Source organism: Micropterus salmoides, unplaced genomic scaffold (genome assembly GCF_014851395.1).
Source record: "Micropterus salmoides isolate LMB-PRFRI ecotype aquatic unplaced genomic scaffold, ASM1485139v1 Ms_hic_scaffold_5, whole genome shotgun sequence".
Lineage (NCBI taxonomy): Eukaryota > Metazoa > Chordata > Actinopteri > Centrarchiformes > Centrarchidae > Micropterus > Micropterus salmoides.
In genome coordinates this window covers 36,485,054-36,507,205 of record NW_024044237.1, presented here as the reverse complement: position 1 = coordinate 36,507,205, position 22,152 = coordinate 36,485,054, and the positions used below count along the sequence as shown (strand labels likewise).

The following is a 22,152-nucleotide window of genomic DNA, read 5'->3' as shown; positions in this document are numbered from 1 at the left end:
CTCCCATCGTCTCTGGCAGTAGCTCCGCCCACTCAGCGCCGAGTTTCTTTCTCTACGAGTTTCCCGTTGCTGTGCTGCTTCACGCGTAAATCGGACGCAGAATTGCTGGCGGCTGAAAGCTTTTTGCCGCTCGCACAAAGTTTACAACGGACGACAAAGTTCTCTGCATCTCAGACTGAGACGCAATAATGGCGACACTTCCGGCTGTGGACAGAACGCCTCTCTCCCTCCTTCTCCGTTCTTCCTTTAGCTTTTAACAGCTGACTTTAACAACATCGGGTCCGGTGGCGCTGACCTGCAGCACAATCGCACATTCACGTCAAGGACGACGGCAACGCGGCGGTACCACTTGTAAAATATTAAAACACTGTGTATTTGTGTGTAGCTGTATCAATCATCATCATCATCATCATCATCATCATCTGTGCCCATTCTTGCATTAGCTGGCAGTCAGGCGAGCCAGGCGCCGCCAAGATGGCCGCCACACTGAGCTTCGCACTCCTGTGGGCGGCGTCACGGAGGCCACGTCCATGTGTTATAAATATGTGTGTGTGTGTTTCTGTCTCTGAGCAGGATGTTTGTGTACACAGGCTTCTGTGTGTCTCAGTGTGTGTATTTCTGTGCGTGTTACTGTGTGTGTGTGTGTTACTGTGTGTGTGTGTGTGTGTGTGTGTGTGTGTGTGTGTGTGTGTTACTGTGTGTGTGTGTGTGTGTGTGTGTGTGTGTGTGTGAGCCTCTGGTCTTGTCTCCAGCTGCGTTTTAATTCAATCCGTATTGATCCATATCAGCTCTCTGAAGGACTCAGTATCATCTGAATGGAGCTCCATATTATTCTGTTCACTGCCATAAAGGGCATTAGAGCCTCCAGAGCAGCAGATCAGCTTTCAGTCGATACGCACCCTCCTCCTCCTCCTCCTCCTCCTCCTCCTCCTGCACGCTCAGTGTGTCTTTAAAGGGTCAGTTCACACAAATCAGACAAACCAGAGTCCACGCAGGAGGTTTAAAACATTCAGCGTCCCGGCTTCCTGCTGAAGAACTGATCCAGATGCAGACTGCTGACAGGCAGTTCTGTGCGTCTCCTGAAGCGTAGAGCGGGTTAATCAGAAGGTCGCCGGTTCAATCCCCGGGCTCCTCCGGGCTGCGTGTCCTTGGGCGAGATGCTGAACGCTGACCTGCCCCTGGTGTATGAATGTGTGTGATTTACTGACTCAAAATGTTTCAACTAAGGTTAATAAATAAATAGATGCGTTACAGACAGACTGTTCAAATTAACCAAACGAAATCACAGGTACCGTTAAAAATAATCTGAATGTTTCAGTTAAGGTACAAAGTTTTGGCTTAATTATAGTAAAATGATTAAGATGAAGAAATGAGTCAGAAGAAGAATTATTACCAAGTTGTTTTACACATAAACATAAACCGATATAAATATAGAGATCTCAATGTTTTTAAGCATTTTAAGGTGTAAAAACTTTCACATTACACCAGTTTTTTCTGCTTTTATGTCATTCGCTCCATTTTAAAGCTTTTACATTTTAAATAAAGACCTTTAACACATAATAATCCGTCAAGTTTAAGTTTTTTTTTACCACAGAAACAAAATGAATCATCTTTAATGACGTCATTATTAACGGCCTAATAATAATTGGGCTCTCTTGGAGCAAAGTGTAAAAATGCAGAGAGAGTGGAACCTGGCTGAGCTCCCGCTCTGTGTTTTTAAAGATATTGTTACCCTCTTATTAAGGTGGAAATCGATGCCGACCTCATTTATATCTCCTCCTCGTGCACTCCCAGCATGCCTTGCTGAAGCGGAGTCAGGCGGAGGAGGCGGTGGAAGAGATGGGGTGTGGGTATTCTGCCGAGGTTATCCCCTGGTTAATGTGACATGTCTGTCTGCGACCTTGCCGCTTGTTAACTGCCCGGATTATTATTGTGATAATGTGGCAATTAAAAAGGAAGCGCTCCATCAGAACGGGGGGGGTGGGGCTTATGGTTCGAGAGATGGATGTGCACAGATTACAAGGCAGTGGGAAATGCATTAAGGTGGCAATCCATTCTGACCCCCCCACTGTCCTCCTCCGAAGCTGCGGGTTATTACCGCCCGTCCTCATTGATATCCATTCCCAATCAATACTCCTCTGCTGCCGTAAAAAAAAACGGCGTAAATCAACGCGCGGCGGGGGCGAGGGAAAAATCAAAAGGCGGTTCCTAATGAGACGCCATAAGTCTGCGGGAAGTGTCGACTGTCTTTATCAAGACGCCGCCGCCGCAGAATGATAATTTCATCTGCTGCTGAGAGGCGAGAGACCCGGAAACCGAAACGCCACGACAAGAAGAGCGACGCCAGCAGTAAAGATAAAATTCAGAACATCTTGGAGCAAATAAATGTGTGAATTTATGTTCAAATGAAACGTTTCAAATCTCCGCTTTAGATTACAAATCTTCAACGTTTCAGCCTGTAATGAGGTGAATTATCCAGCAGCGACGATAAATCCACATGTTGTCATACTGAGACAGAATCAGTTGCAGCTGTAACTAGATAACATTAGTATTTGTCGACACCTTTAACATCTATAAACGTCAATATTCTCAGTTCCTAACTTTCTGCATATTTGTCATTCTGCAACTGGAACAGTGACGGACTTGATGACGGTCACGTTACACGTCGCATCTCTGAAAACAAACTTTTAAATCTGGATAAATGGATTTGAGATTAAACAAAGATGTTTTCACCTAAAGAAGAGTCATGACTCTTAATTCATTTATTATCTTATAATTTAATTATTTTGATCTGGTTAATTTATTCCTTGTCTGATTTTTTACACATACTCGAAATGAAAAATAAAAATGAACGTTGTGAATGTGATCGGTGTGATTATACAAACATGACACTCTGTCTTTTTATTGTTTTTATTGAATCTTTTCTTTGGATTGTGGAATTAGGGGAATTTAAAACTTTCCCTGATGTAAAGTGAGTCAAACTGACTCCCCGTAGCTGCAGCTCTGATCCTGGATCAGCGTTTGTTTGTGCCGGCTCTTAATGAGCTCGAGGGGTTGTGATCAGATCGGGACTCTGAGGACCGGTGAAACCTGAATCCGCACCAATCTGCCCTGTCTGTTGTTTCTGCCTGCAGATTCTTCCTCAAGTTCTTCCTCAAGTGCAATCAGAACTGTTTGAAAAATGCAGGAAACCCACGAGACATGAGGAGGTTCCAGGTAAGAGGCTGAACTGTGACAGACACACCTGCTACACCTTGTACACCCGCTGCACCTGCTACACCCGCTGCACCTTGTACACCCGCTGCACCTGCTACACCCGCTGCACCTGCTAAACATTCTACACCTATACCTAATACACCTATACCATGTGCACCTGGTAGACCTGCTACACCTTGTACACCTGGTAGACCTGGTAGACCCGGTGCACCTGCTAAACATGCTACACCTGCTACACCTTGTACACCTGGTAGTTCTGGTGCACCTGCTAAACATGCTACACCTGCTACACCTTGTACACCTGGTAGACCCGGTGCACCTGCTAAACATGCTACACCTGCTACACCTTGTACACCTGGTAGACCCGGTGCACCTGCTAAACATGCTACACCTGCTACACCTGGTAGACCTGGTGCACCTGCTAAACATGCTACACCTGCTACACCTTGTACACCTGGTAGACCCGGTGCACCTGCTAAACATGCTACACCTGCTACACCTTGTACACCTGGTAGACCCGGTGCACCTGCTAAACATGCTACACCTGCTAAACATGCTACACCTGCTACACCTTGTACACCTGGTAGACCTGGTGCACCTGCTAAACATGCTACACCTGCTACACCTTGTACACATGCTACACCCGGTGCGCCTGCTACACCCGTTGCACCTGGAACCGGCGTTGCTTTACTTCATGAGTTAGACTGACGCAGTGCTGCTATAAATGACCCCGACATGTTTGTGTTGCAGGTGGTGGTTTCCACCACGGTCAACGTGGACGGTCACGTGCTGGCGGTGTCAGACAACATGTTCGTCCACAACAACTCCAAACACGGCCGCCGCGCCCGACGCCTGGACCCCTCCGAAGGTAAGATGTCCGCCAGAGACTCTTAGCTTGAAGGGTTTGGGCTCCTGTACGACACAGATCCAGAAACATTCAAGATCCCGGTCCAAGTCCAGCTGGAAACCTTTGTCACACGTCATCCCCACGTCTTCCTGTCACTCTGTCCTTTCAAAATAAAGCCTAATCTGCCTTGATATTTTTAAAAATAAAAAAGTTTAAATAAAAATTGAGGATTGCTCTGCCAAATAACAGGGTCAGTACAGAATTAGCAGCCGCCGCCTGCTAAATGCTAAACTGTGCAAGTGGCTGGTAGATTTCTTTTCATTCACTGGCCACTTGGCTGGTGGTCAGAAAAGTTCATTTTGCATCTAGAAATATTTCAATATTGCGGAAAGTTAATTTGAACTGAGCGGAATCAGACTCAGAGATCAGAAACCTCTGCAGGTGTTTTGAGTTAATCAGCTGATCAGAGCTCTTCTCTGTTCGATATTCTAATCAGTAAGATTATAACCCAAACATTTTTCACTTTATGTGTAAAGAATCTAGAAAGTTTCACTTTTTAAATTAAATTGTGGAAGAAAATAAATTTTTCCACAAAATTCAATTTTATTTATTTTTTTGGATCCACTTGTAAATTAAAAGAGACATTTCCTTAATGATCTGAGTCAAGATCACTTCAGTTAAACATTAAAAGTGATTCTGTGATTTAGTGTTTCGCTTCCATAAGGTAAAATAAAAAAACATTACTGTGATTTATTGTGAACAACACGTTTCACCTCCTCCTCACTCACTTTCTACTGTTTTATTTAGTGTTTCATCATTTTTATAAAAAAAAGACATAAACATGATGAAGATCAAAACGTTGTTAATAGTTCCTGTTACATATTAGTCTCCTGATGGATTTATGTGAAATGATTCTCGTGTTTTTCTACATGTCTTTTGATATTCGTCCTGTTTGTGTCTTTTATAGAATTTTGTGTAAGATGTTAAAAATGATAGATATAGAACAAATGGAGGCTGTCACAGCAAAGTCGTCTCACAGCAAAGTCGTCTCACAGTAAAGTCGTCTCACAGTAAAGTCGTCTCACAGTAAAGTCGTCTCACAGTAAAGTCGTCTCACAGCAAAGTCGTCTCACAGTAAAGTCGTCTCACAGTAAAGTCGTCTCACAGTAAAGTCGTCTCACAGTAAAGTCGTCTCACAGCAAAGTCGTCTCACAGTAAAGTCGTCTCACAGTAAAGTCGTCTCACAGCAAAGTCGTCTCACAGCAAAGTCGTCTCACAGCAAAGTCGTCTCACAGTAAAGTCGTCTCACAGCAAAGTCGTCTCACAGTAAAGTCGTCTCACAGTAAAGTCGTCTCACAGCAAAGTCGTCTCACAGTAAAGTCGTCTCACAGCAAAGTCGTCTCAGTGTGCGGTGGCTTGTTTTTGCGACCAACCAGCACCTGACATGGAGAATTTCTTAGTTTACTTCCTTATGGTAGTTTTTCTTGTTTGAGAGGCAGATTAAAAATCCAAGTCAGAGCAGCAGGGGTGGAGATATCCTGACTTTAAGTCCAGAAACACTGGGTACTACATTTCCCACAATGCACCTGGATAGCCTCTTTATTAGAGCCTACCTGCTTTAAACTCCACACCTCCAGTTAGACATTTGTAGCCTCAGGAGATCTTATATACCGACATTATATAAGTTTCATATGTGAAATCTGAGGCGTGGCCCTTTAAGAAGGAGTGCGGGTGTGTTTGATTTATCAGAATCACTAAGACGGGCAGAAAACTGGCAAATATTTAATGTCACAAAAGCCAAAAACCAACTACAGCAAAGGAAAACAGCGAGGGGGTCTGAGGAGAGGGAAGCGGGGACGGCAGGTCTCCGTCCTGCCCCCTGTTTCTGTTGGACGTCCCGCACCGCCGGGAGAGGACAGCGAACAAACGCTCCGTTCTTCCAGCGTCCACCAATAAAACGCATCATCGGCGTGTAAACTTCACACGGCGAAACTCGACTCTGAGAGCTGGAACTCAGAGGTAACATTTCCTCCGAAGCTGGAAACTTTAATACCGCTTTGCCCCGTCCCCGCTCCAATAAAACCCCTCCCGCCTCACTGTGGCGCTTCCAGGAGCCATGACATAAGTCTCTCGTTTGATTCGACCTACTTGGAGTGCCAGATGGGTGGGGCTTAACCGTACCAGTACCAGCATCAGAAAAGATGTGGGTCGCAAGAAAAGGGGATTAAATCGACTTTAAAACACTTCATCTAAACCTCCCTTTTGACCCGTGTGGAAAGCCCCACCCGTGTGGCACCTACAGGAGAGTAAAACAAACTCGAAATCTATTTGATACCAATCAGACATTAACAGATCAATATATGTTCCCTCTCTAACGTCCCTCTGCAGTTTCCCCCCAACTCGCTTCAAAGTTTGACACTTCTGCAGAAGTCTCATGTTTGTTTCGACCTACTTGGAACACCAGACGGGTGGAGTTTATGAAATAAAGCCTCGCGTCAGTCACTGGGAAGTGAAACTAAACTGACTCTCTGATACGTTCTGTGTCTGTTTTAAAATTCTCAGCACTCACTGGATCATCCGTTTTGGTAAACTCCACCTGTCTGGCACGTCCACAAAGTTAAAACAAACCCTTAAAGTACCAGTCTGACATCAACAAGCCAGTGCGTCGTCCATCTGTCATCCATCAAATCACCTCGCTCTGCAGTTTCCGTAGACTCCATTAAAAGTTTGAGCCGTTTCCAGGAGAGATGTTGTAACTGTATTGCTTGTTTTTATCTACTGGGCACACCAGATGGGCGGGGCTTCCCTTATCAGGACCTTTTAAACTCTCAGGTAACTGAAAGTCACAGAAAAGTATTGACTTTCACTTTCATGTACTTTTGTCTGAACTTCACAGTCAGGTAATCGTGAGGTTACCCCCACCCATCTGGGACATACAGTAGAACAAAACAAACCCTGAACCCTTTTGCCACCAGCCAGACATCTAAAAAACGCCGTGTCCTCCCTCTGTCACATCCCAGAAGACTTCCTCTGCGGTTTCCCTCGACTTGTTGTAAAGTTTTAGGCTTTGGTGGAGGAGATGGTGAAACTCTTTTGCTTGTTTTCACCTACTTGGAACACCAGACGGGTGGGGTCCAACGCAATCTAAGCGACTTTCATACATTTTTGTCTGTACTTCCCGAGACTTGTTGTTTACTCCTCCCACCCCTCTGGGACATCGAACTGAGTAAAACAATTTGTCAGACGTCAGAACTCCCTCACAAACCACCTGTTTTAACCTGCTGGGTACACCAGACGGACGGGTCTTAACAACATCAGGTCATTAGAAATAGCAGGTAAAACTTTCAGTCACAGAAAAGTTGACTGACTTTTATTGTGCTTCTGTTTTCTTGACACTCATCATTTTAGTCTTATGAGGGTAAGCCCCACCCTCCTGGGACATACAGCAGAGTGAAACAAACCCTGGAACAATTTGCCACCAGTCAGACTTCAAAAAAGCCACCATGTCCTCCCTCTGTCACCTCCCAAACTACTCCCTCTGCAGTTTCCCTCCACTTGTTTTAAAGTTTTGAGGCTTTTCCAGGAGCAGATGATGTAATTGTCTCGTTTGGTTTAACCTACTTGCAGCACCAGGAGGGTGGAGTTTATCACACCGGGGGCACTTCAGACAGGATAAAGTTGTTGATGAAAGAAAGAGCAGACTAAGCTGACCTGTGAGTGCCCAAACTTTTTTTCCTGCTCTTGCAGCGCTGTCCTGTGTGGCAAACCCCACCTGTCTGGCACATCCAGAGGGATAAAACAAACGCTACTTGACACAGATATGTCATCCACCAAGCTGAGCTGTTCTTGTTTCTCACCTGTGATAACACCTTGAGACGCTGCGGGAACGTATCAAATCAACACTTAAACATTCACGTACAGAAGCGTTTCCACTCTGAGGGGCGCGGGGCGTTCTGTATGGCGTCCTGCAGGGGCCAAAAGGGGCCCGTTGTTTACCAGACGGCCCTGTAACTCGGCCCGCGGAGGGAAGCTGGGGGCCTTTCATCTCATCCAGACTGGGATGTTTTCAGAGCCGATAAAAAGCTCCAACATCTGCTCCCGCCTTTGTCACCAACCCTGAACCCCCCCCCCCCCGTGTCCTCGATAAAACTTTCCACCGCCTGCTCCTCGCCTTTGTGCTCCATTCATTTGATTGGAAAGTCCCCCCGCCGCCGCCGCCACCCGCCTCAGAGCCGTCGGACTGTTTGTTTGCTGCTGTGACAAAAGAGGGAAATTAATAAGCAGATGACAATCGGCTCGTCGGAGCGGGAGAAGCCTCGGCCCTCTGCTGAAGGGTTCAGGCTTTTCTTTTCTTTCCTCTGGAAACTCAGAGTGACTTTTAAAAGTTACCTGAAAACCCTCCCGCTGCTCTCCATCAACAAACCAGCCGATGAAAACCAGTGAAAAGTATTAAGCCGCTGAATACCAGAAACTCCCATCTGAACGCGCCGCACATTTCTGACGCTCTGCAGAAACTAGAAATGAGCTCCTAATTAATGATTAAATTGAAATTTCTTTTATTTACTTTGTTTATTTGCTTAGTTTCACTAAATTCCTGGATACCTGTGTGATCATCTTATTTGATCCCGTAGACACTCGATTGATCCAAGATAACCTGACGCTGCAGGTGAACAGGTTTCTTTGTGTTACAGGTTTTCTGAAGTTTTATGTTTAAATATGCAAATGAATCTATTTCTAGAACTGAAATCTGACCTCTGGATTAAGTCGGGTTCAGAATCATTGTTTGATTTTGTTGACAGATTAAACTCAAATGTTCTCACTGAGGGGATTTTGGAAATCTCTTTTTATTACTCCATAAATGAGAAAATACTGTGGACAAGCATAAAACCTGTAAAACGGCCTGTAAAGACAAGTATTGTAAACATTTTTTAAATTGAAAATCAATATATCATTTACAGACCCAGTATCTAAAACACTGATAGCTGAATAACTGCATGTCTGAACAGCCACTCGCAGAAAGCTAAACCAGGAGAAACTCTCTGGGAAAGTGTGAAAGACAGTGAACCTCGCCAAGCGTCGTTTTCACCTCCATTCGTTGAGCCTCCCCTGAAAGCATTTGGCACCGCCTCTCACTTTGAAACCCTAACAACAAGCTTTCCCTTTTCCCCGAGCTCGTCCTGCCTGTAACTTTAACAGTGGGGAAAATTGTAACGGGAATGTTTTTATGGATCAGATCAGTAAACAAAAGGAAGCTCCGAGCTCTGACTGGAATATAAAATCCTCCTCCCAGTAAAAAGGCTCTCGGTCCGGGAAAAGGTTGTAAACCTGCGGAGCCTCGCGAGTCCGTCCGCCCGGCTGACTCGGCAGTCTAGTCATCACGGAGACGCTGTTTATGTGGAGCCCCGTATTGATCTCTGTGGCATCGGAAGAAACGATCAATTTGCATGTGTTAGTGGCGGACTAACAGACTGCTGGTGGATCAGAGAGTCACCACAGACTCTGTGACGTCACCTGCAGGTGCTCAAGTATTCAGATCCTTTACTTTAGTAAAACACCACACAAGAAAGGCACCGCATTGAAAATGTTACTTCAGGAAAATGTACTCTAAGTATTAAAAGTAGAAGTAAATACAGAAAAATGTGTCCTGTGGCTGCAGCCCAAAGTGACAAAATTATTCACAAACATTCAAATTATTTAAAAAATGAATCAAAAGGAAAAGCAGATGTTCACGTTAGTGAAGCTGAAATCATGAAATGTTTCTACATGAAAAATGATTTCAGCCATCAGTCAGTTGGCAGTCGAATGATCCTGTCAGCTGTATAAAAAAACATCATCTTTTATAAACTCTGACTTTGTAAAGTAACTGAAGCTGTCAGATAAAAGTCTCCCTCTGAGAGACGGAGCAGGAGGAGAAAATACTCAAGTAAAGTACTTAAGTACACATTAAGTACAGCGACTCGTTGCTGCGGTGGACCACCTGAGAGGGCTCACACCTGTCACTCAAAGCATCCCACCCTTAATTATGCGTAACTTTATGCCGCGTTTAATTTACCTCGTTGGGCGGAGCTGGGAATGAAGTCGCTCGTTTCAGTCCAACGACAGATTTAAATTGGAAAACCAAGATGGACGCCTCCAGACGCTGTTAGCAGCACCAGCAGATTCAAACGCATTACGCAGTATTTTGCAGGTAGAAACGCCGCCGCTACATGTCCACAGATATGAGCTGGACAGGACTGAGCGTGTGACTGATTTAATATAATTTATATAATAAATAAAACACCGTTTTCATGAACGAGCGAGCTAGAAATTAGCTACAGAGATGAAACGCGGCTTTTGTAAAGTCGGAGTTCTGTGGGGACTGACTCACTCATGAACTGCAGTTTTTGGCTTCACTTTAAAGTTGCTGCTTGTTTCTGACGGACTGACTGAACCATTAGTCACTAAACAACAGATAAACATCATGCAAATGATCCTGCTTTTCTAAATAGAACTTCTGCTGATATTATTTTAGTGAACGCTTCCTGTCCATCTTCAGAGTCAAAGTCCCAGTTACAAGCTTTGCAGGGCTGAAACTTACGTTTACTTTCATTTGCTGATTATTTTCTCGATGAACTGATCCTGGTCCTCAAATGTCTTGTTTTGTCCACAACCCAAAGATATTCAGTTTACTGTCGTATAGAAGCAAAGAAACCAGAAAATATTCACATTTGAGAAGCTGGAATCAAACTTTCTTTCTTTAAAAACTTAATTGTTGCTTCATGACACCTGCGTTCCTAGGAGGAGTGAAGATTCAGACGCTGGAGGGAACCGAAACGCTCGCTGCAAAATGGTTTAAGCTAAACACTCATGGATCTTAAACCAGATAGTTTTGGTTCTTTAACTGGACCTCCAGCATAAAACCAACAGTTTTAACTGTTAAACCGGCCTGTTGGATAAACCTGAAACTGTATATTTAGCTTCTGTCCTTAACTGTGAAGCAAACTGTCGCAGCTGCTGACCTTAAATTGAACTAATCTCAGAAGATGAGTTGCTAAACTGTTTGCTAACAACAGCTGAAACTCATTAGCTGATCTAAATTAGCCGGGTTAGCATCTGCTTTAGCCGTCACACAGTCCTGTCCTGATGGAAACATCTCATTTGATGGTTTTGTTCTGAATAACTGTACGTCTTGTTTCTCATGTTGCTGTTGTGTCGCCTGTGTTTCCGAAGCAGCTACGCCCTGCATCAAAGCCATCAGCCCGAGCGAGGGCTGGACGACCGGCGGCGCCACCGTCATCCTCATCGGGGACAACTTCTTCGACGGCCTGCAGGTCGTCTTCGGCACCATGCTGGTCTGGAGCGAGGTGAGAGGACGTCGGTTATTTTAGAAAACCTGAAAACCTTGCTCTTTCGGTCAGCTGACGTGATTGGCTTTATTTGCATTTACAGTTTCTCACGTTTTCGTAAATATGTGATTCTGTCTGTTCATGTGACGACACTGAAGAAGTGACACTTTGCTCCAGTGTAAAGTAGTGAGCGTGCAGCTTGTAAATCTGCTGTCCCCTCAAAATAACACATCACACAGCCGTTAATGTCTAAACCGCTGGCAACAAGAGTGAGGACACCCCTAACGCCTCCTGCAGACTACACGACTTTCAGCGTCGCCCGATGGCCGTGCCGTTCACACAACTTGCCGTCTTGTGACGGCAGTCTTGAAGTGGTCGTGGCGTTCACACGACGTGACTGATCGGTGACAGGAGGTCACACGCTACAGGAGCTGACAGCCGCTGTGTCACCAGTTTGGTCAAGAAAACACACATGAAATGTGAAACAGGAAATGATGCGAACCTACGACTCTTCCAGATATTTGGCGTGCCGGATATCTGGCAGACGTCTGTGATGTGTCAGAAATGTGTCGGGGAAACGTTTTGATACGTCGTTGAGTAGTTCACACGTAACGACTGTCGCTGAGCAGCAAATCAGGCTAAAAATCTTGTAGGGTGAACTCTGCTTTAGTGAAAATGTCCAAATTGGGCCCAATCAGCCATTTCCCCTCCCCGGTGTCATATGACTCATTAGTGTTACGGGGTCTCAGCTGTGAATGGGGAGCAGGTGGGATAAATTCGGTGTGGCTGTGTTATTTTGAGGGGACAGCAAATTTACATTGTAGCAGAGTCATTTCTTCAGCGTCGTCACATGAACAGATAGAATCAGATATTTACAGAAATGTGAGGGGTGGACGCACTTTGGTGAGATACTGTAATTTATCAGCTGAACTCAAACAGATCCAGCAAATCCACAGAAAAACAATATTTGGCTCAGAGTCTGTGCTCGGCGAGCAGCTGCACGTTTTACTGTACATCAGGTTCTCCATCTTCTTCATCCACACACACATTTGTAGAAACACCTGCATCTGGATCTGTAGCCGTGCCGCTCCGCCAGGTCTGCATGCCCCCAAAAATATGTAGATTTAGTGCGTGTGGAGCCGCAGGAGGAGCTGCGCATACGGCACGCCATGAAATATTGAAGCGGGTCCAGAAGAGCAGAACACCTGGCGGGGAAGGAGGGAAGGAGGTGCGAGGCAGCGCAGATATACCTCCACACGCTGTTCGCTTCACATCACACGCCGCTGACGGAGCTGCTCACTTTGATCAGCGTCGCCAGACGGACTGCGAAGCCCAGCATCCCTCTAAACACAGACTGCACGCTGACCCAGATTGGAGGAAGACAGTCGGACTGTTTTCCCCCTGAAAGTTCTTTACAGAAAGAAAAGTCTGTGATGCTGCAGGTTTCCATTAAACTCTAGATAAAGAGGGTTGATAACGACGCCGCTATGAAGACTGACGGTCTCTTTACCTAAAACAGGTCGAGCGTCGGCTGAAGTTAAGACGAGGTTTGAGTTAATGTGTCAAAATTAAAAAGAGTTGAGGTGTCATTTGAAGCCCAATAGTTGAAAGTTTCAGTCCTGGAGGGCGTGATGGGGATTACGGATCTGTGGAGGGAGCCGGCTCTTCATTTAGTGGCCTGTCACTGCCTGAGTCACATTGAACTGAATATGCAAGATTCTTCATCTTCATCAATACACAAAATATTCTGTCATACTGATGCTTAAAAAGTGGGATATGTCAAGAATAACTTTCTGACTAACGTTAAATATGTTGAGAAGTGGTGGTTGGACGTCGGGGCTCAGCTCAGAGGTGTGACGATACACTTCAGGAGCAAAAGACGTGCAAATGTTTTAACACTAAAGAAATATTCATGCTGAAAGATACGCTGGGGTTTCTCTTTTAAACACTTCCTGCACTCAGGAGCCGTTTTCTGCATTATTGAGCAAATAATCGCTTGTTTTGCTCCCGGTTTGCTAAACGCAGCCGTGGCATCAGATGTTTTGCCACTCAGTCCAGCGGGTTCCGGGAGGGAAGTGACATCAACGCCTGCCCTCTGTAAACCCAAGTGTAATTTGTTCGTTTGTCATGTTGTCTTTTTCTACGCGCCGCCTGAGGGTCGCGGTCGTCTTTGTTGTTTTTTTTTCACATTTTCATTTTGTTTTTGAAAATACAGAAGAAGCATCTCAAACCTGCCGGCTTCTCCTCACGATCTGTGCAGCACTTGTGACCCAGATTGTGTGTGTGTGTTCGTTTCCTCCAGCTGATCACCCCTCACGCCATCCGGGTCCAGACTCCCCCTCGCCACATCCCCGGGGTCGTGGAGGTCACGCTGTCCTACAAATCCAAACAGTTCTGCAAAGGAGCGCCAGGACGCTTCGTCTACACCGGTATGTAACCAGTAACCCGACAGCAGCGATGTCTGATTGTGGACGGGGGGTTTATTGGATTAGATGTCAGCTTGTGAATCTAACACTAATTTAAACACTAATTTTATGGATGGTGGTACTTGGAAAACTTTGAGAATGTTTAAATGTTATTCTCACAAACTTTCTTCTGCACGTCCTCGTGCTGCAGTCAGACTCTCTGTTCTGGCCTGAACCTGCCGTTCAGGGTTTCAGGTCTCTAAGACAAACTCTCACTGATCACAAAACATAAACATCAATATCTTATTGATTTGGTGGTTTTAAAAGCCTGACGCTGGGAAGGTTTGCAGATCTGCAGACCACTAGCAAACTAAATAAACTCCTTCGTAAAGGGAAAACTCTGATTTATTATTAAGTGAATATTTCAGGGTTTATCGGTCGCCACCTTAACCAACAACATCTCACGCTCACTTTTGTTTCTGCACCAGATGTTCTTCAAGTCCTGAGCATCATTTGACACCGTCATTCACTCAAACTGCAGCCTGACGGCTCTGCTGTCTGCAGAGACTTTGTGATCTCCGCTAGAATTTTAAGTTGTGCGAGTTTGAACGAACAGCATGTTTATAACAGTTTGTAATGTTGGACCAAATCTCTCTGGGCTTGAAGAAGAGCTTAAAGTGAAGGTTTAAGGTTTTTACACTCGAGGCCGGGTTTTACTGACGAGGATCAGGCGTCTTATTCACTGTAACCTGTTTTCAACACGCTGAAAGTGAAGTAAACACTTTCCCCGGTGTGTCAGTCCTCCTCCTCTCTCCAGCTCGTCCTTCAGACTCATTGTCTGCTGTCCAGAGTTAAACGTCCACACGTGCCGTCCGAAGACTCCTTATCTCCCTCCAATCAGTGCTTTTACTGTCCCCGATTATTCCGTCAGAATATCCAGATGTCATTCAAAGTAGCAGAAAGGTCAGATGGAAGGCTGTTTAGCGCGATAAGTAAATGTCATCGCGTCGGGCCAAGCGTGTTCGGGCTTTCTGTTTAACACCGGTTTATCACAGCTTCCTTCCTTTCGCTGCAGTCTTTGTGTGAGGCGCCGCCTCCTCCGACGGCAGCGCGGTGCAGAGGAGGGACGAGGTGGACGCTCACAATGGACGCTCCGGCCGCCGCCGCCGCCGCCTCCTTTTGCAATGCTAATCTGTGATTCCATTTACAGATACGACTGACAAGAGCTGCGAGCTTTGCTTTTATACGGAGGTGTGTTGTGAATAGAGCCTGTTGTTATCTGTGTTCTCCTCAGGAACATGCAGGAGTTTAAAGGAGCGACCCCGACATGTTTTAATCCAGATCACACAGGAGTGAAATCCAGACTGATGATGAGATTTTAGAAAAGTGTCTTCTGTAATCTGATGGTAGGAAAATAAAAGCACCAGATAAGTTTCAGTGTTTGTTTAGGGTCCAGTCTGGGTTCCTGCTGAATGAGGAAAACCTGGAATTCTTTAATGTGGTGATTAATTTCATTTTCATGTGGACAAATGAATCCTGGAGTCCCATCGTCATGTGGTGATGCAGTGAGGATTTCAGTTAATTATAAGTGCAGTTATAATGCATCGCCATGCTACAGTGACATAACTCAAATCAGACGTGAGGTTGTTGGAGTGCATCTCTTTAACGTGTCTGCAAGTTGATTTTTATAGAAAGGAATATAAAAACATGTTTCAAGTGTAGTTAGAAAAGCAACAAAAATCTAACTGAGGGTGCTGTCGTTTTTGTTATGCCATCTTGATATAATAATATAAAATCATGAAAGTTTCTTGTGAAATGATTTGATTTTCTATTCATTAGAATCTTTACTGACGTTACTGTGCTGGATTTTGTGCAGATTTTTGTAATGGAGGCAGTAAAAATCCTAAAATCCCACAGATCTAAATATGTCTTGAGACCAGCTCTGCGGAAGTGAACAGTACAACGGACTTTTTAAGATGATCATCAGTAAAGTAAAATACACAGGATTTACAGGAGGTGCTCTGAAAGCTGCAGAAACCGCGGCCTGGTTCTGGTTCTGCAGCATCCGCAGACCGAATGTAGAAACGTGAACATCTGACTTCAGTTTGATTGATAGGAAACAACAAAACCTCTGTGTCCCTGAAGGCATCGCGAGGCTGAACCCCGACAGGTGGCTGCATCATAATGTCGTACAGTTTCTTGTAATTCTCCCAAGTCTTCTTCCCCGCTCCTCCTGCCAGGGAAGCGGCCATATTGTGCGCACTGTTCGCCAGTTGATCTGATTTACACATCCATATTTTAAGACCGTGTGTGTTTCCAGAGCGCGCTCATTGTGCCAGCAAGCGTGTTGCGTTCATGAATGTGAAATGAGCCGAGCTTTTAAACACCAAACAGGCGAGGGGTGGATAATTGAAGCGGAGAAGAGAAGGCTGATGTCATTTCCTTCAGGAGTTTAAACTCACTCGCTGGAAGCAGAAAGAAAAAAACATCATGGCTGCCGACCTGTTAATGAAACTGTTTTATTTTAGTCCTCATTTTATTAAAAAGCTTTCTTTACATAAGTAAATATAGTCTTTTCAGTGACTCTGCCGTGTGACTACATGTAGGTGAATACTTTTATTCCCAAAATGTGTTGAAACTTTTTGTTGCTCGTAACGTTTAGTTTGTTGAAACCACATTTAGCAAATAATTCAATATTTAAGTGAATTTCATCTGTTTCCTCTGACTCCTCTGACTCCTCTGACTCTGACTCCTTGTCTGTGACTCCTTGTCTGTGACTGACTCTGACTCCTCGTCTGTGACTGACTCTGACTCCTCTGACTCTGACTCCTCTGACTCTGACTCCTCGTCTGTGACTGACTCTGACTCTGACTCCTCTGACTCTGACTCTGACTCTGACTCTGACTCTGACTCCTCTGACTCTGACTCCTCTGACTCTGACTCCTCGTCTGTGACTGACTCTGACTCCTCTGACTCTGACTCCTCGTCTGTGACTGACTCTGACTCTGACTCCTCTGACTCCTCGTCTGTGACTGACTCTGACTCTGACTCCTCTGACTCTGACTCCTCTGACTCTGACTCTGACTCCTCTGACTCTGACTCTGACTCCTCTGACTCTGACTCCTCTGACTCTGACTCCTCGTCTGTGACTGACTCTGACTCACTCTGACTCCTCTGACTCCTCTGACTCTGACTCCTCTGACTCTGACTCCTTGTCTGTGACTGACTCTGACTCTGACTCCTCGTCTGTGACTGACTCTGACTCTGACTCCTCGTCTGTGACTGACTCTGACTCTGACTCCTCTGACTCTGACTCCTCGTCTGTGACTGACTCTGACTCCTCTGACTCTGACTCCTCGTCTGTGACTGACTCTGACTCCTCTGACTCTGACTCCTCGTCTGTGACTGACTCTGACTCCTCTGACTCTGACTCCTCGTCTGTGACTGACTCTGACTCCTCTGACTCTGACTCTGACTCCTCTGACTCTGACTCCTCGTCTGTGACTGACTCTGTTTCCTCTGACTCTGACTCCTCTGACTCTGACTCCTCTGACTCTGACTGACTCTGACTCCTCTGACTCTGACTCCTCGTCTGTGACTGACTCTGACTCCTCGTCTGTGACTGACTCTGACTCCTCGTCTGTGACTGACTCTGACTCCTCTGACTCTGACTCCTCTGACTCTGACTCCTCGTCTGTGACTGACTCTGACTCCTCTGACTCTGACTCTGACTCCTCTGACTCTGACTCTGACTCCTCGTCTGTGACTGACTCTGACTCCTCGTCTGTGACTGACTCTGACTCTGACTCCTCTGACTCTGACTCCTCGTCTGTGACTGAATCTGACTCTGACTCCTCTGACTCTGACTCCTCGTCTGTGACTGACTCTGACTCCTCTGACTCTGACTCCTCGTCTGTGACTGACTCTGACTCCTCTGACTCTGACTCTGACTCCTCTGACTCTGACTCTGACTCCTCGTCTGTGACTGACTCTGACTCCTCGTCTGTGACTGACTCTGACTCTGACTCCTCTGACTCTGACTCCTCTGACTCTGACTCCTCGTCTGTGACTGAATCTGACTCTGACTCCTCTGACTCTGACTCCTCATCTGTGACTGACTCTGACTCCTCTGACTCTGACTCCTCGTCTGTGACTGACTCTGACTGACTCTGACTCTGACTCTACGGCTGTCACAGTGGAGGTGCAGCTGGAGGTGACGAGCAGTAATATCCGAGTGCTTTCCCAGAATTCCCTGCTCTCTTCCTCTCCGCGGCTTAAAGCAGCTTCAGGATTTGATCTGTCGGCTTCGCTCTGAAAAACTGGCTGAAGGCGAGAAACCGTCAGCAGAATAACAAGAAGGCTGCGAGGAGACGCTGCAGAATCCTACACCTGAGACACACTGGAGACTAGATCTATGTACAAATACATACAGTACTTCTGCTCATGTAGTACCTCTGCTGCTCTTCCCTTTGGTGGCATAGTAGTTTCTTGGTTTAGCAGTTTCGTAGTTTTTAGTTTGTGGCGTTTTTTTTGTAATTTCTTGGTTTTGTAGTTTTTTGTTTCTGGCGTTTTTTTGTAGTTTCTTGGTTTTGTAGTTTTTTGTTTCTGGCGTTTTTTTGTAGTTTCTTGGTTTTGTAGTTTTTTGTTTCTGGCGTTTTTTTGTAGTTTCTTGGTTTTGTAGTTTTTTGTCTCTGTTTTTTTTGTAGTTTCTTTGTTTAGCAGTTTTGTAGTTTTTAGTTTGTGGCAGTTTCTTTGTAATTTCTTGGTTTTGTAGTTTTTTGTTTCTGGCGTTTTTTTGTAGTTTCTTGGTTTTGTAGTTTTTTGTCTCTGTTTTTTTTGTAGTTTCTTGGTTTAGCAGTTTTGTAGTTTTTAGTTTGTGGCAGTTTCTTTGTAATTTCTTGGTTTTGTAGTTTTTTGTTTCTGGCGTTTTTTTGTAGTTTCTTGGTTTTGTAGTTTTTTGTTTCTGCCGTTTTTTTGTAGTTTCTTGGTTTTGTAGTTTTTTGTTTGTGTTTTTTTTGCAGTCTCTTGGTTTTATAGTTTTTAGTTTGTAGCATTTTTTTTGTAGTTTCTTGGTTTAGCAGTTTTGTAGTTTTTAGTTTCTGGCATTTTTTTGTAGTTTCTTGGTTTTGTAGTTTTTAGTTTCTGGCGTTTTTTTGTAGTTTCTTGGTTTTGTAGTTTTTTGTTCCTCGGGCGTTTTTTTTGTAGTTTCTTGGTTTTGTAGTTTTTAGTTTGTAGCGTTTTTTTTTGTAGTTTCTTGGTTTAGCAGTTTTGTAGTTTTTAGTTTATGGCGTTTTTTTGTAATTTCTTGGTTTTGTAGTTTTTTGTTTGTGTTTTTTTTTTGCAGTCTCTTGGTTTTGTAGTTTTTAGTTTGTAGCATTTTTTTTGTAGTTTCTTGGTTTAGCAGTTTTGTAGTTTTTAGTTTGTGGCAGTTTTTTTGTAATTTCTTGGTTTTGTAGTTTTTTGTTTCTGGTGTTTTTTTTGTAGTTTCTTGGTTTTGTAGTTTTTAGTTTGTAGAGTTTTTTGTAGTTTCTTTGTTTAGCAGTTTTGTAGTTTTTAGTTTGCAGCAGTTTTTTTGTAATTTCTTGGTTTAGCAGTGTTGTAGTTTTTAGTTTGTGGCGTTTTTTTGTAATTTCTTGGTTTTGTAGTTTTTTGTTTGTGTTTTTTTTTGCAGTCTCTTGGTTTTGTAGTTTTTAGTTTGTAGCATTTTTTTTGTAGTTTCTTGGTTTTGCCGTTTTGTAGTTTTTAGTTTATGGCGTTTTTTTGTAATTTCTTGGTTTTGTAATTTTTTGTTTGTGGGTTTTTTTGTAGTTTCTTGGTTTAGCAGTTTTGTAGTTTTTAGTTTATGGTGTTTTTTTGTAATTTCTTGATTTTGTAATTTTTTGTTTGTGGGTTTTTTTGTAGTTTCTTGGTTTTGTAGTTTTTTGTTTGTGTTGTATTTTGTAGTTGTTTTAGCAGTTTTGTAGTTTTTGTTGTCGTTTGTTTTTGGTTTTGTAGTTTTGAGTTTCTGCGTCTTTCGTCCACCTCTGCTCAGCAGAGCTGTTGGTGCTGAACGAGCTGGCGGTGCTTCTGGGTCCACACCACCGGCCTCAGAGCTTGTAATGCATGGATCAATGCGGCCTGCAGGGGGGGAGGACGGGTGAGAGAGGGTGATGTTGTGGGATCGATGGGTGCTGAGTTATTGCGGCGCTCAGCCACTGATTTTTAGAGAGCTGTGTTTTCCCAGGAAAGTCAATACCTCCAGGCTCCTCTCATTAATTTCAACCCCCTCCTCCTGCAGCTGCACCGGGGGATCTGCTGCCCCGGAGAGGGAGAACAGGGGGGAGGAGGGGGAGGTGGGGAGGAGAGTGTACTAGAAGAAGGCGGTGGGGGGGGGGGGTAAAGAGAGAAACTGAGATGATGGAAGTGAGAGATTGAGACGACAAGAGGAGAAGTAGGTGGGGATGAAGAGGAGGATGTGAAAGGAAGGAGGGAATCTAGATGGAGGAAAGACAATGTGCTTCGTGGTTTAGAAAACAGACAGAAGGGAAAATAGCGATCCCTGATATGGAGATCATGTTTGCACCAGATTATCGATGTCGGCTGTGTTTCTCCGAGCCAGCTCGTCACAGCGGGGGGGGGTCTGTCTAAAACTTTAACCTGCTCAGTCAGCTGTTTGCTTCCTCTGCTGCTCTGTACGCAAGTCCAGTCACTCAGAAAAACTCTGCAGAACCTGGAACATCATTATTGATCATTTAGCCCAAAATGATGCTTCTGCTGCCGGGTTCTGTCCACGATGTGTAGTGGGGGGGGGGTCCTTAGCCTTTGGGGTGGGTGTCGCCTCTGGCAGGCCTCGACATGCCTGAACACCCCCCCTTCTTTTCAGGGAGGCCTGCTGGGAGCAGAGGCTTCGATAGCAAAGATAGATGACATCATATCTGAGTATTCAAACAGCACTACGTGGCCAAAAGTATGTGGACGGCTGTGACTGCACGCTCCATCAGCCTCCACTCTGCTGCGCTCACTCTTTCCCACCACATGTTGAACCAGCTGCAGGGATTTGCTCCCATTCAGAGGGAGGAGGGGGGGGGCAGTTCCTCCCAAAGGTGTTGGAGGGGTTGAGTCTCCGGACTGGGAAACGTTTCTTTTCTTATTGAGCTGTCTAAAAGATCTTTGTATGCTGAGGCTTTCACACCTCACAGGTTCGGTTTGTTTTCTGTGCAAACCGTCCGGTGTGTGCGTTCTTAAATATTCTGGTACATATAAAACATCCGTTAATTCTGTCGTTATTTCTGTGGTATCCCATGTTTTGAAAATCGGGTAAGATCTGAGAACCCTCCGGTGTGCACCAGGCGCACAAACGACTGCCCGAAACCCTAGAGGGGAGGTGGTCGCAGTCCGGTCCTGAAGCGGTTTGTTTGTGGTTGGATCCGACCCAACGAGCGTTCTCACGAGGTTTGAAGAGAAACATTTGATTTTTCCCGGCGTGAAAAGAAACCGAGCCGAGGGGAAGTTTAAAACTCCAGAGCTAGAAGCAGGACCCCGGGAAGAGATTACAGTTAATAATTATACAATAAATTGGGAGGGATTTATTGATTACAGTTTTGAGTAACTGTTACTGGAATATTATTACTTTTCCCAGTTACTGATAGCGTAACAGATTACTTTTCCAAAACAGTAATATTATTACAGTTACTAACGCACCATCTGCGACTACACTGCAGCTCAGCGGCACCAAATTATATGTTGTTCAAGTCAGCTGTTAGCCAGAAAGTGAAAGGAAGAACGGGAGCGAGGCAGAGAGGCGTTGCGTCCACAGCTGGAATAATGCTGCCATTACTGTGTCACAGTCTAAGATGCGTCTGCTGAAGCAGCAGAGCGGCGTGAAACTCCGGCAGCTGCTGCCACTGATGCTCGGACTCGTCGGGAGAGAGCGGCGTTAACGTAACGTGTGGTAGAAGTACTGAATAATATAAATACATGTGCAGTAGTACTTTATTCTTTCTTTCAGCCGGTGGCGTAAAGAAACCTTACATGTTTTGTAAAACCTCCTTGCTGCTGTTGTGAACATGGTATATTAGTTAAACAGTCGGGAGAGACTATCGTGTTTGGGGGGGAATGAAAGTAATATCGTAACGTAACTAGTTACTTTTATCACCCAGTAATATTATTACTTTTTTAAGGAGTAACTTGCCCCACACTGTTGGTAACTACATAACTAGTTGTCCAGAACTGAGTTTCTGCAGCTTTGAGTTCTCTCGGAGAGGCGAGCCGTGTTCTCAGAGAGTAAATGTTCTTTCCGCCTCTGGCTTTAAACGACGCCTCCGAGGATCGTGGACGTCAAACGCACACACAGAGTTGCGACGCCAGGAGGAAGGAGGTC

General features: G+C 44.9%; 1 protein-coding gene across 3 annotated transcripts in view; it reads left to right on the top strand.

Moving 5' to 3' along the window:
* Positions 1–22,152, top strand: part of LOC119888958 (transcription factor COE3-like) — a 195,996-nt gene that overhangs the window by 115,329 nt on the left and 58,515 nt on the right. For 2 of the 3 annotated variants that reach the window (XM_038699770.1, XM_038699772.1), the window contains exons 7-10: positions 3,135–3,216; positions 3,967–4,084; positions 11,273–11,406; positions 13,691–13,817. In XM_038699770.1, the coding sequence (XP_038555698.1) occupies positions 3,135–3,216; positions 3,967–4,084; positions 11,273–11,406; positions 13,691–13,817 (461 nt within the window). The remainder of the gene's footprint in view (positions 1–3,134; positions 3,217–3,966; positions 4,085–11,272; positions 11,407–13,690; positions 13,818–22,152) is intronic. The other variant, XM_038699771.1, reaches the window with a different exon arrangement.